The sequence below is a fragment of the Spermophilus citellus genome, assembly GCF_964194105.1.
Source record: "Spermophilus citellus genome assembly, chromosome: 14".
NCBI lineage: Eukaryota > Metazoa > Chordata > Mammalia > Rodentia > Sciuridae > Spermophilus > Spermophilus citellus.
In genome coordinates this window covers 58,052,412-58,066,999 of record NC_138194.1, presented here as the reverse complement: position 1 = coordinate 58,066,999, position 14,588 = coordinate 58,052,412, and the positions used below count along the sequence as shown (strand labels likewise).

At 33.6% G+C, this 14,588-nt stretch overlaps 1 protein-coding gene across 1 annotated transcript in view; it reads left to right on the top strand.

Annotated features, from left to right (window-relative positions):
• MMP16 (matrix metallopeptidase 16) overlaps positions 1-9,455 on the top strand; it is a 279,495-nt gene extending 270,040 nt beyond the window's left edge. Inside the window, exon 10 of the mRNA XM_081266469.1 lies at positions 44-9,455. Coding sequence (XP_081122595.1) covers positions 44-378 — 335 coding nt within the window. The 3' untranslated portion in view covers positions 379-9,455. The remainder of the gene's footprint in view (positions 1-43) is intronic.
• The last annotated feature ends 5,133 nt before the right edge of the window (positions 9,456-14,588 follow it).

Here is a 14,588-nt window from a genome sequence, read left to right as displayed (position 1 = left end):
ACCAATAAGTGGTATCTGTGTGTATGTGTGTTTTCCCCCGCAGGCTTTACATATTTCTACAAAGGAAAGGAGTATTGGAAATTCAACAACCAGATACTCAAAGTAGAACCTGGATATCCGAGATCCATCCTCAAGGATTTTATGGGCTGTGATGGACCAACAGACAGAGATAAAGAAGGACACAGCCCGCCAGATGATGTAGACATTGTCATCAAACTGGACAACACAGCCAGCACTGTGAAAGCCATAGCTATTGTCATTCCCTGCATCTTGGCCTTATGCCTCCTTGTATTGGTTTACACTGTGTTCCAGTTCAAGAGGAAAGGAACACCCCGCCACATACTGTACTGTAAACGCTCTATGCAAGAGTGGGTGTGATGTAGGGTTTTTTTTCCCTTTCTTTCTTTTTCCAGGAGTTTGTGGTAACTTGAGATTCAAGACAAGAGCTGTTATGCTGTTTCCTAGCTAGGAGCAGGCTTGTGGCAGCCTGATTTGGGGCTGACCTTCCAAACCCAGAGGGTTGCTGGTCCTGCACATGAGTGGAAATACACTCATGGGAAAGCTTCCATGATGCACAGTATCTGCCGTTCTTCAGTCCTTTGTCTTTCTTTGTCATTCAGTTATAGGCCTTTCCTCTGCACGCTCAATGCCCAGTCAAATTTCAGGATTAACTAAAGAAGAGGAAAAAAAAAAAAAGAAGAAAAGATTCTTCTTAAAGGTTTTAAATATTATTTTCCTTCTGAAGTCTGAGCCCATTTTGGGGAGAGAGAGAGAGAAAACAAAAAAGCAAAAGAGAAAAATCCACAATTTTTGCTTTAAAGCAAAGGAAAAAAAAAATGTTTAAACAAAAAGTCCACAATTGAACTTTCAGGAAAGTGTGAAGACCCAAAACAGCTTTGTCTCCAAAGAAGATAGCTCTGTGACTGCTATGGATAATCTCCTGCGCATCATTTTGTCAGGTGGGAGATCTGGATACACAGGCAGGACTTTAGACTGTCGGGACAGCCATTTTCCAACAAACAAGGGGCCAAAATATCTGCAATATAGTAACAGCCTTAATAATACATCCATTTTTCGTTTTATACAGCTGTTCTCAGCTATGTCCTCAATGTTTCATCACATTTCTATTCATACCTATATTCAAAACAGGACCTTTGAATTGTTTTGAAGTGTTTCTAAACCCTCTCTTGCCACCTGACCCCTCTATCATTGTGATAATATCCCCAGGTTGTATTTAGGCCAATGCCCCAGGCCTTCCATGGGTCTGTCAGGAATATTCATTACAAAGCAGAGCAAGAAGCAGTATGTTTCTGAAGTAGATTAAAGTGACAGTTATTTTGCAAGGATTTGTAATTCTAGTAATATATTGGTGTAACCCTTTGAGAACTATCAGACCAGCTTTCAGAGTCTTAGGATTGTCAGTGTTGCTATGTGGTAAATTGTAGACCTGGCCAATGTTAAAAACAGTGATAGGTTCAAGAAGTTCCAGTTTTTAAAACATATCCCATAACCTCCTTGTAATTCTAAAACGATTTACAGTACTACATGAATACACTTATAACAAACAGCAATGATGTTACCTGCCCAAAATTTTCTGGCAAATAAAAAAGATATTTTGTTAACAGTATCTCCTAAGAGTGAAATTTTATTTGAATAACTGTTTATGGCAACCTAATTCTTTTTTTTCTTAGACATATTGAATTCTTGTTTTAAAATCCATTGCATGAGAATTCAATTTGCCTTGGTATACGCAGTTAGCATTGCCATTTTAAAAATGAATTAAAATGATGACTCTGAGGTTGCATGAATATCCTCCATTGCATTACCTACTGCATGTCAACCATAGTTCTCAAAGGGTTAGTATGGCTTCTGGCATTTTGCCATCCATTTGATCACTGACAGAGCCAAGAGACCACCAAAGCATTTCATTGTTGAGTGTAATTTGTCCTAAGAGCAGTATTGTCATTTTCATGTGACCTGCAGAGCAGGTTTGTATCAATATTTTTTTCCTAGAGAAAAGTCAGCAACTGACAGACCTCTTTATTGATTTTTAGGAGCTGCTTCTTGCAGTGAAAGGCTTTACAGCCACTGGGCTGTGAACTTATTAGAGATGGTCAGGAGGAATGCACCCTGTGAGTCAGACATTGGCTTTGTGTGAAAGCCAGCTTTTGAGGGGATTAGCTTTTGAAACAATGAACAGCTTGCCTTGAACTTGATTATTGATCTGTTGACTGTCATTAACAACAACTTAAACATTGTCTTCTGTGAAAATTTTCCTTGAAGAGTCCTGTTCTATGTCTTTGCCCTTTGACCTTTAACTTGCAAACTGGCACAAACTGAAGGGAATATGGTGTTGCTTCTCCATGGGATTGTTAATTGTTCTCTAAAACCTTTTCAACATGAGCTGTTTCCTTAGAGTGCACAGAGAAAGAGTGTTGATGGTGGGTCTGCTGATGGACATTTTGTCTTTACATGCACACTCTAAAAATGCCCTATTGGTAGAAGTGGTTTTTAATTTCCTTTTTCATATGATTTGAAGCCTAATTTCATCATTTTAGTATGAATTACAAAAAATATAGGAAAAAAAAATAACCTCAAATACTTGAATGGCCAGTGTGGCTTTTATATAAAGCAGGAATTTTATACTAGTGAAAATTTCTTACTCATTTGCTAACAATACACATTTCCAGATGATTTTTAATGAGTGTAGGTATACATTCTTATTTGGAAATGGATAGTTTGGCTGCCTTGAATTTATATTTATACTCAACATAGCATGAAAATTAGAATGCCTTTTGGTTAAACTACTTGTTTATGATTTGGTTGGGGAAAATATTTTCTAATCATGGGTGGCATGCTGAAAAGCCTTGCAGATTGATATTTCTCATAATCTGAAAATATATACTGTAAGGCTAAGAGAAAAAGAACAGTTAGAAAAGAGGAATGGCTTTATAGCAAAACATTATGCAATGCAGACTATATTTTGACAAGATATCAAAGATGATGGATTTGAGGTCCCAGAAAGCAAGGAAAGAGGACCAGAATCAGCCCTATAGCTTTACTTCAGTGCTTCCATTCTAGATGATGCTGATATTATAAAAAGAGTTAGTCACTGCTAAGCATGGAGGACTTTATACATAAGCTTGTTTGTACAGTGTTTGCTTGTGGGAGGGTTTAATTCTTTCAGGACCTTAATGTCAAGAGAAAAAAAAAAATGACTGGAAACTATATTTTGTGAAAGATAGAAATGAGGAACTTTGTCATTTTGGGACACGTGCAAATCATTCAGGAACTCCATCAACCTGCATTGAAAAAAAAATGTTTTTTCTCTAAAATGAGAAAGAAATGAAATAAGCAATCTATTGCCTCTTTACTCATTCATCACAATATCCTGATTCATCATGAGACTGTAAGTATATAAGGGCTAGAAAATAATCATAGCATTAAGGAAAGTCTATCATGCTTGAATTCTGGCAAATGTCAAGGATAAGGCTTGAGTCATATTTACTTGAATATAAGAAGGGGTTTATGTAATAAAAGAAGGTGCATATGGCTGCTCTTTTGAGTAAGACATTGATCAGGCTGTAAGAACACAAGAGATAAGAAAATAATAAGTACAATATAATCACAAACACTGGGATTCCATTTTTTTTATTATATACCAGGCACTTTGTAAGGTCTCTAACTCTTCTTCAGTTAATATTTGGAAAAATATCAATTATAATAAAATAGTGAGAGTGACTAATTGATCTATCATATTAGAATAGTAATTCAAAAACCATATGGGATAAATCACCAACAACATAATGTATCAATCAGTCCAGTTCCAAAGAGACATGCAACCTAGGTAATATTTTTCATCTCATCCCTAACAACTTGTAAAGCTCAGACCTACAGTTTCCTAAGTCAAATGAAAACCCACTTATTCTCACAAAAATATTCTTCTGTTTTGTTATTTCTCATTACTTTACCTATTATAAACACAGATGTAAACAAGATAATGTTCTTTATATAAAATGTCTCTATAGTTTACAATTTTAGTCAAATATAATTGTTCTGTATATTATTAACTGGACAGAATGAAGTATTAAAAGAGCTGAGCAGCTTGTATTCTCTGAAGCAGAAATTCCACATCACCCTTGTAGAGAAGATTGTAAATTAAACTCTTGACCTGTTTTAGAACAAAGTATCTGCTGATATGGCATTGTTAGCCATTGAATACTGATGCTCTTTACAGTTGCAAGTGTTATATAGCTAACTTAGAGAACATTATGTATTACTTGCAAAGACAACTTCTGTTATCAATCAGAAAGCAAGGCTTTTCTGAGTCAAATATAATAAATTACTAAGTAATGATTACCACAAAATAATTACTAAGTAATAAAGGATACAGACTAGTTTACTGAAATAAGCAAATGTTCCTCTTATTACTGAAATTTCCTATAATATTTTTAAATTTACACATAATTTGGCTTTTCATATACTATATATTTATTTTCACTTCCTTTCTGTGTGTGATTAAAAACACAATGTGTTTGCTAGGTGTGGTGGCGCATACCTGTAATCTCAGCAATTTGGGAGGGTGAAGCCTCTCAAGCTGTCTTCACAGGATTGAGGACAGCCTCAACAATTTATTGAGTCCCTAAGCAACTTAGTGAGACACTGTCTCCAAATTTAAAGGGCTGGGGACATATGTAGCTCAGTGGTAAAGCACCATTGGGTAAAGCACTGTTGGGTTCAATCCCTAGTAACAAAACAAGACAAAAAAACCTACACACACACACAATGTGGTGGATAAGAACATTGCCCAAACTTCTCTGGTAGTTCTAATACATGGATAATGTTGTATATACTGGATCCTAGGAATGGTAATGTAATACTTGCAAGTTCTCCATATTGTATTGCTATCTCTAGTATGGTACAAATACCCATACTTTGTGGATCTTACAGTAGAATAACCAGTGTATTCATATTGACTAAACTCAATGTGCTGTCTAAAGAAGAATGAATGTTTTGATCAAATAGACTTGTTAAACAAGAGTCATGAAAAGAATCTCTTTTTTAAAAGTTTTCAGAGTTATTTCCAGAAGCTAATAAAGGCAGTGATTCACTGACAGTCTTGAGTCTTTGAGATTCTAGTATGTTCTAGAACAACCTTGTAGATGGTGATGAGCTCTTTTCAGCAAACACAGCAAAAGTTTAATTTTTGATGCTCTTAAGAACAATCCCAAAGTATCACAGATGTCAAACAGAATATGCCATCTAAACAAAAAAAGTAAAATCAGCTGACATTACAAATGCTGTAAATACAATCTCAGCCAATATATGATATCACCGAAGGTGTCAATCAGCCATATTGGAGAATCTAACCATTCCACTGGATTTCATGAACCTTTGTGATACTGATTTATTGTGACCACAGGAAACACATGCTACAGCATATGTATCTAATTTATAGTTTCCATGTTGCCAGAAAAGGAAACATAACTGTATCAGAAAAGATTTAACAGTTACATTTTAAAAGTTAGAACTTCATATAAAAAAGAAAATAGCAATCAGAGATAGTACCACACCATAAATAATGAAAGCTATATTTAATAAATATAATGGACAAGGAAGAGGAAGAAAAGAGTCTTTTATAAAATATAAAGACACTATAGCACTTGATAAAACAACCAGTAATTTCACTTTAGCAAGTATAAAAATAGTAGAGAAAATTGCAACTTCAAGCTCTTTGCAGTAATGATGAATATGCGATATGTCAATGTATATATTTAGCCAGTGGTCATTAGATGTTACCTGCATAAATACATGTGATACTCATGCATTGCCTTCTAGCCCAAAAATTTCAGAAATAGGTGTTCAGTAACCTCCTCCATTGGAAAGATATATAATGTTAGAATCCCCTGAGAAAAGCCATTTCCCTAGAATAGAAATTTACCTCAATAATCATGGAACACAAAACACTTGGCATAGTAGCAAAAGAGTTGCCTTAGTGTTACAGTCTCATCTAAATGTAATCTTCATCTTCAATGTACTGCTCAAATCATTTCTCATTTTTTTCTATTGGTATAATTTTGAAGTAATTCTGAAATATTTCAGATCAGATAAATAACATTCAATTACAAATATCTCTTTCAACATATGTCTACTTTGAAATTTAAACCAATAGTATAGAAAGCCTAAGAATGAACACTAATTTGACACACTTACAGAAACAGAGGGAAAAACACGTTATATCTTTTTTCAGAGCAAGGTATCATCAACCCTTATTTCACTTCCAAAAACTGAAGGAAAGAATCATGATCAAGAGTAAAACCATAAAAGTTTTTGATTTACAGAGATGTTTCTTGAGTATTTTATTTGCTTGTCTTTGTAAAATTTCTGGTAGAATATAGAAGTAACAGTCTTCATTTTTTGAACATAATTGTAAGCTTATAATGGGAATGACGTGTATCTTTTTTTAGAACAAAGCTAATTCATTATACTAAGTCGGGATAATACTTTTTAATGAAAATGAAGACATACCAGTAATTCTGGCCAGTACTTAATAAGAATACAAATTATACATTGAAGACATTTATAAATGGAGGTTTTTGAGGATTCTATGCCTTTTCAATTTAAAGAGCAGTGTGTCTTAGAATTTTTCTTATACTAACATAGTGCTGAGGATAATTTTCAAATTTGTACTCAACGTGTCCTTACATTAAAGGGCACATTGGACAGTGTAGGAAAACACTTTATCAACTAGAATGTTGTGCTGATTCACATAACTTTGCCATGTGCTCTGCTGTAGAGCTGGATTTATATGCCCTTAAGAAGGGAGAAAAAAAAATCAGTTAAATATAAATATGAAAATATGATAATTATATCATGTTAGGCCCCTTAGCTTCAGAGCAAGATATCATTAACCTTTACTTCACTTCCAAAAAATGAAGGAGAGAATTGTGATCAAGAAGAAAAGGATAAACTTTTTGACTTACAGAGATGTTCCTTGACTATTTTATTCACTTGTTTTTATCCATGAAAATCCAACCATTTTCATGCCACCACGTCTGTAGCATTTGGTCTGTAGCTAGTTTGGATCCCTGGCACAATATTTTTTTCCACAGGCCTTTTTATACATGCCTCATATATAATTAAGCTTTGGTGAGATGTGACTGCATGCTAGGATGCTTTTTCCTAGGTCAGGATATGGTGCTGCTTGTACTAGCTGTGTTTTATATGAATGTATGTTGCTACATTGACCTGTCTTACCAAGATGTGGATGGAGAAAGCCTGTGTGAGCTGTCTATTGAAGTCGCTAGGATGCATGTTGTGTTTGCCATCACGTAATGCCAGTTTTTAATGTTCCCTCTTTAGATATCGACAACCCGTTTTTAAGATGAAACATTATTTTGCTTAAATTAATGATTTTCTTAGTAATACAAGGGTTATTCTTATCTAGTTTTTTTTTTTCTTTTTCCTATCACTGAAATAACTTTGCAGAGGCCACATTATTGTCTGTCTTCTCACAGTTCTTTAGTATACGCCACCGCCTAGGCAAAATTATGTTTTGAGTTCTTTTGGTTATTTACTCCTTTGTATCATATGGATTCCATTATTCCTGTGTTCATAAATACAAAAGTTCACAATCTTTGTTACTCCTAAAAACATGACTTCTAAACAAGGGTGAGTGTATGCCTGTTTTTTTTCTGCTCCTTCAATTCTGAGATGAGTATTTGTTTGCTTTCTGTTTTTTACTCCAAAAATGAGCTATTTGGGAAGGATATTTCATACTGTGCTGTCTTATCAGTCTCTGCCTATATTTGCATTCCTTTAAATCTCCACCTTGTGTCCTCCATTTTTTTCCTGTTGTTGTTATACAGATTTTGATTTTTCTCTTCCTCTGTGAAAACCAAAATTGAACAACCTTTTACATCAAAGGTGGCACCCAGGAAATGTCTTTTTTTTTTCTTTAGTATTTTTCTTCACAAATTTTATGCAAAGATTTAGTCCTTGTCATTTCACACATCCCCAATCTCTGTCATTGGCTTCTAACTTTTATAGAGCTATTCCCCTGAGAAAAGAGAAATGCTGACTAAAATGACTGTTGTCTGTTGATAAGACAGCTAAGGAAATTTGTTTCTGCAGAATGTATAATAAATAATTATACAGTAAAGTGAATACCATAATATAGTGTTCTGTTTAAGGTACATCATGGGGACATGAATGCCTAAAGCCTTGATTCTTTGGTCTATTTCCTTTTAAGTGTAAATTACATATACATATATAAGTATAAATGTATGTGTATATGTAATTTACATTTGATGTATACATACATATGTTAGAAATAGATAGAATAAAAGAATTAGGGATATTATAGCAGCAGCTTTTTGCTGCATGGGTTTTGACTGCATCAGCATTTCTATTGTGAACCTCTATTTTTCAGGGGTTTTAGAGACTTGGCCATAAAAATTTGCTTCAAGCTTAAAAGTCTTGAAAGATTTTTTTTTTAGGTATCTAATTTTAACAAATGTATCTTGTTTTTTTTTATATTATAGGTGGGAAATAAATGGAGTTTACTAGTTCAATTTTGTGCTGAGATAACTTTTAATAAATTTAATTTTCTAACAAAAATAAAATCTAATTAGTTCATAGTTTATTGATGGTTTTTAAAAGAATCAAATATTATGGACATTGAGAAATTTGCCTGCTTCATCAGTGTAGTAACATATTTTCAAAATGTTTTAAATCTTATGTACCTGTATTAACATTATCTTGATTCCAGTAGTGAATCAGTATGATAATGAATGCAGATAACATCCATATAAGCAATCTGGTAGTACAGATTTGGAAAAATATAGTGTATATGAGATATATATGTATATATATATGCAGATATATATACATGTATATGTATTTACTAGAAAGATTAAGGGGGATAAGCTCCCATGAACCTAGTTTGTCAAATAAATATTATATATTTTTTAAAAATTACATAGTAATTTATCTTTCAGAGTCCAAATGAGATGCAAGCAATTGCAAAGGAAAAAGAAAAGTTGTCTCTTGGGTAAACAATACACATTTTAAATGAAAATCATTTTCCTTTCTATGTTGTGTTTATGGGAAATTAAAAGAATAAAAATTAACACAGACTTTATTTAAATATAACATTAAACTGTGAAGCAGGGAGAAACACCAGGAAATTAAAATTTTAGGCCATTATCTTGTGGTTGTCTGAAAATGCTTTGCCTTTTTTATAATTCCCCCTGATGTTTTCAGTTATGGGGAGAGTATTGAACTCTTACCTTTAAGTTTCTGGATTGTTCACTTTACACTATACACTCTTTTGTTAAGTTTTTGATTATATGTAGTCTTATGTGTACAAGGAATGAAATAAATAACACATTTATTTGCCAAATGAGTTTTAAGATTTGCAGGTTGTGTTTTTTGCCCATACAGGATTCTATACATTTACACCATCTTAAATCTGGCAAATATATATATATAAATATATATATATATATATATATATATAATTTTTTTTCCTGATAGCTTCTACCGACAAACACAAAGCTTGTTTGTGTGCAAATATAAGGCTAAATAAATGGTGCTAAAGTGTATTATGACTGTCAGATATAATCAGGCAAAATTTTGTGGTGCTTAAATTAATTTTTCATTGATTTATTGATCAGTGCATTGAACAGTGTTTATTCACCAGTTGTCTTTTATTAGTAAATCAAGGCCTCATAGCACATTGTTAAATAAAATGGTTGACTAGTTGACTAGTCTATGTAACAGCTCACCAAGCTATTATCTCCTTAACTCCTTATAATGTTGTGTCATTAAAGGTCAAGGGGTCATGCTATTAATCTCATTCTATAGACCATTAACATGACTGAACATTTTCACAAAGTACTTATGTTTACAATGCTATAACCCTTTGACTGCTGCGGCAACCTTTAACCACACAAATGTCACAAGCTAGAATCATCAGCATGGTTCTTGCCATGGCAATCAAAGAGTTAAGGGCTGTGCAGTGATTTGTTTTGTATTTATTAATTTATATTTATTTCATTTCCATTCAAAGTGGGGACTGGGGGGGCAGTTTTTGTCTGCTGTAAGTGTCTTAACCTAGGGAAGGGTTAAATGGCTTTTTATACTATTGCATCTTCTGTATTTACCATCAATTCATTGTGTTGTAATTAAAAAAAAAACCTGTCAATAAATAAGAGAACAGAAAAATGGTTCATAGACATTGTGGTTTTACTCAATGAATGATATACTCACATTTATGACTGATATGTAGGATATCATCTAGGGCAGAAGTCTTTACCATCTACATATTTCTAATTATTTTGAAACAAAATGAATGTACTTGAGTAATTGAGGGCAGCATCTCCTTTTGCCTGAATAAGCAAGTATATTAAACTGACCTTATGAACTAGAGAACCATATAATAAATCACTAGATGAATATAATTGTGATTTAAAGACAGAAGCAGAAAACATCACTGTATCAAATATATTTCAGGCAAGTGCCTATGAGCATAAGACATATTAAGATTTCCTGGAACCATCAAAAAAGATAAAAGATAACTTTCATATAGGTGAGTTTAATCAATTATTAAAGGCATACATCCTAACTGTTCAAATAAAATTATTCAAGGGAATTAATTTTTATATCAAATCTTTGGCACAATCCCATATAAATATTTCCCTCTCCTTCTTTGTTTTTGTTTTTGTTTTCCTGCTGAAGATGAAACCCAGGGCCTTGCACATGCCCAGCACAGGCTCTCCCATTTAGCTATATCCCAGCCCTTTTTTCCTTTTAATAGTAGGTTTGTAGAAGAGGGAGCCATCAATAGAGAACTGACCACAGAGAAAAAACAAAACTGAGGATAAACATTTTAATATTTAATATCTTAATAAATGGTCTTGAACACAGAATCTATTGGAAGATGTTTTTAAGAAGGTCAGGTAGTTGTATATAGTCAAGTGCTAGACCAAGAGCTTTCTGAAACTCAAATGCAGAATGTGTCCATAGTTTAAAATTTCAGAAAGGAATTCAGAGTGCAAATAAAGTAAAAAGATATTCTCTCATGCAAAAGTCAAGATGTATCTGTACACCTAGAAATTAGTCTTATAAATTTTAATCCATATGCAAAAGAGAAGTTCTAAAGCAGGGTAACCAACAAGATCACAGAGATTTAATTGCTTAAAGTAACAAAAAGTAGACTAGAGACAACTTTTTGTATTAAGTTTTGGGGCCCCTGAAAAAGTGGAGACCTCTGAAGAGTTTAAGAAGAACTATAAACAAAAGTTGTCAGGTTTTACACCAGGTTGAAGAATCTGCAGTTTAACTTACCTGCAATATAGGTTATTTGCAGAAGACTTTTAGTCAAAAGATAACTTTTTTTTTGGTAAAGTCATTAGTTACATAACTAAAAGCTATTAAGGATATTAAACCACAAATAGAAAGCCAAATCTAAGTGAATCTTCCTTATTCTTATCAAAGGAGAAAGAAAAGCTAGAAACATCAATCTGATCCAGTATAGCATTCATTTTTATGTACAAGGGTTTGTTAGTATCAAAATTTACTTTATGTGTGGTATTGAACACATAAACATCACATAATTTTTGTTATAATTTATAAATCCAAATTTACTTGTGAAAAAGAAAACTCCAGATAAGTTTAGAGAGAACCTACTGCACCACAGGAACATGAATAGGATTTACTAAGTGGGATGGTAATGTTTGTGCACCTTAAATCACCTTTTCTTAAAGTATTTGAATGGGCATAGTTTCAAACAACTTTATGTTCTCTGAAATTAGTTACCTCAGTCCACCACTAGCTCCCCCAGCCCTCTGCTCCTTTGGCCTCCTCTTTCTTCTCCCTTCCCCTTCCTTTCCTTCCTTTCTTTTCTCCTTTCCTCCTCTAATTGTTCTTAGTCTACTCCTTTTTATCTTCTTTACTCACTTATTATTTCCTTCTTTTTTTTTTAATTTTACGGCTCTTCTCATCCCTCTACTATACCTACGTATTCAAAGGTCAATGAAATATTTATTACTAAATTGAGTCTTTCTCATTCCCTGTCTCACTTGGCTTATCCACAGTATTTAAGACTGATCGTTACTCAGTCAGTACTTTTTCTAGACAGTTCCTTGGTGGCAGGCATATCATTTTTTATTCCTCTTCTATCCCGAAGGCCTGGTAGAATACCTGGTTCATAGTCAGCCCTCTGTGAAATGCAGCCTTGTAGACATTAGAGTTTACACTCTTTCCCCTCACAATGTGTAACATTTTAAACTAATTCTTGTGATTTTACATAAGTCTCCCTATATGATCTTCATCTCTTTCATTCTACATTAGCTCCTGGACCCTCCACTCACAACTATGGCTTAAGCTTTATGGTTACCATGGGCAATGAAATCCAGATTCATAATTTCCATCCATTTGCTGGATAAATTAATCTGGCTTTTGTTTAACTTCCCATTTTCAGTCCACTGCCTATAAAATTCTTCACCATCCTTTCCCTCCATACCCAAATGAGATACTTCTTTCTGAGTTGTCTAATTCTCCTATTGACATTAGATTTTCTTGTTTACTTATCCATTAAAATTCCAAGTGTTCTTGGCCTTCTCCTTTCTTCCTCTGCTGCACAGGCCCTCTTAGACATTTGCCACATCTATGAATTCTACTTCCAAGGTATCTTGAGCATCCAATTTCTTCTTGACATTTCTGTCCTATTTAGTTAGGGTCATTACTTCTTGACTTTTCAGTCTTCTTGCCTAACTCAATCTCTTCCGGCTCATCTGTACATCCTGGAATTACAATCTTCTCAAAGTAGAGTTCAAATCATATCAATCCACTATTAAGAACAAATATATTTTTTTTTATTCTGACACTTCAAAACCTATTCTCTACTGATCTTTCAAGATTTTTTTCTAGTACATATTTCTATACCCCAAATAATACAGGTACCTGCCATTCCTCATCCATGGTTTGGTTCATGGATTTCTCTCCACTTGGAATTCCAACTTTCCTATCTTTGTCTTTCCTGACCTCACTGAGTAAATAAAACTTGCCCACCTTTGAAAATTTGTGTCATCTCTTTGCATGGTGTTTTGCTTAGGATGACCCCAGAATAATTACTATTATTTCCCTTTCCCTTTAAAAGTGTCCAAATGTTATTAATAAATGATATGATCATACTCTTATTCAACTATTAAAGTTTATAATTTTATGTGAACTTGTTTTTATTACTTCCTGTTAATCTGAGTTTTCTAGGCATTGTATTACTATTATTATTGGTTTTTTTTTTTAATTTTTCCCCACCTGCTGCAACATCTAATGCAGTGCCTTGTTTAAAGTAGGAGCTCCAGAAATGTGTATTGAGTTAAATCAGAGTATATTTTTTACTGTAATTAGCATTACAGAAACTTTATTTTGCTTTGTAATACATTCTCTGACCTATTTTCTGCAAGTTTTATGAATAAAGATATTTAAAACATTGGTTTCCAAGATCAAATATTTTAGGCAGTTGATCTTGAGTCTTTTTCCAAGACCTTACTTTTATTCCCAAAGCCATTGAAACGTTTCTCATTAAATCACAATGAAGCCTACAGTTTAGACTAATCTTTTTTTTATATTCATCAGGAAATTTTTCAGTAACAGTAACCAAATGAAGTGGGAAGACCTGTTTGCAAACATTCAATGAATAGAGCAATTATCAGAATTTAAAATATTCAAAAAAGTAAATCCTACTCTCAATGTGTGCACATATATCTAATAAATATTTATTAGTTGACTTACCTACCGGTGAGTTGGTAGAGCAGATTCCTTTACAAAAGAGACATTATCAAAAGGCTTTAAAAGTCTTTAGAGTCATTTTACCTATTCAGAAGGAAATGAAGTTCAAATTCCTACAGGCATACCTTGGTCTAAAGAACAGGATGTTAAACAGAGTGTAGTCTGGAGGTAAGGACAACACTGGGGACAGGTGTTCAAAGGGGGAAGAAAAGCCAAGCCAAAAAGAAAAAAAGAGGAAACAGACAAACCATTTGAAGGCAGGAGAAGTAGTTTTTAAATTTGTGGCTTTAAACTGATATTATTGGGCCTTTGACTTACAGTAATTTACACCTGAGAAACTTTTATTGATTCTGCCTGGTGTGTGACATACACATAAAATCTGTAGCACTTTTTCAGGTTAAATGATGGATCAAACATAGGCATATCATCTCCTTCCCTCCAAAGCCCTACTTAAGCCACAGAAAAATGGGTATTCTTTTATTTCAAAAAATCTAGGAAAAGTGGAACATGAAAGAATTAACAATTTCAACATTTGGGAAGCTCAAAGTATGTGGACATTCAAGAACTGACTTAGTAGACCCAAGAAAACCAAATAAATACTGGCAGAAGTAAGCAAAAAACAAACCCCAAATACATCAGATAGTTTGCTGAAGGCTTGAGGAGGGAAAACACCAAGTTCCTGTGGAAATCAAGTGAATGGAACAGTAAATCAAGAACTGAACTGTCTACAAGGAACTGTTAGCTTCAGGTGGAGCCCAAGTCTCCCTGCCTTTAGGCAATATCTCCTCTCCTAA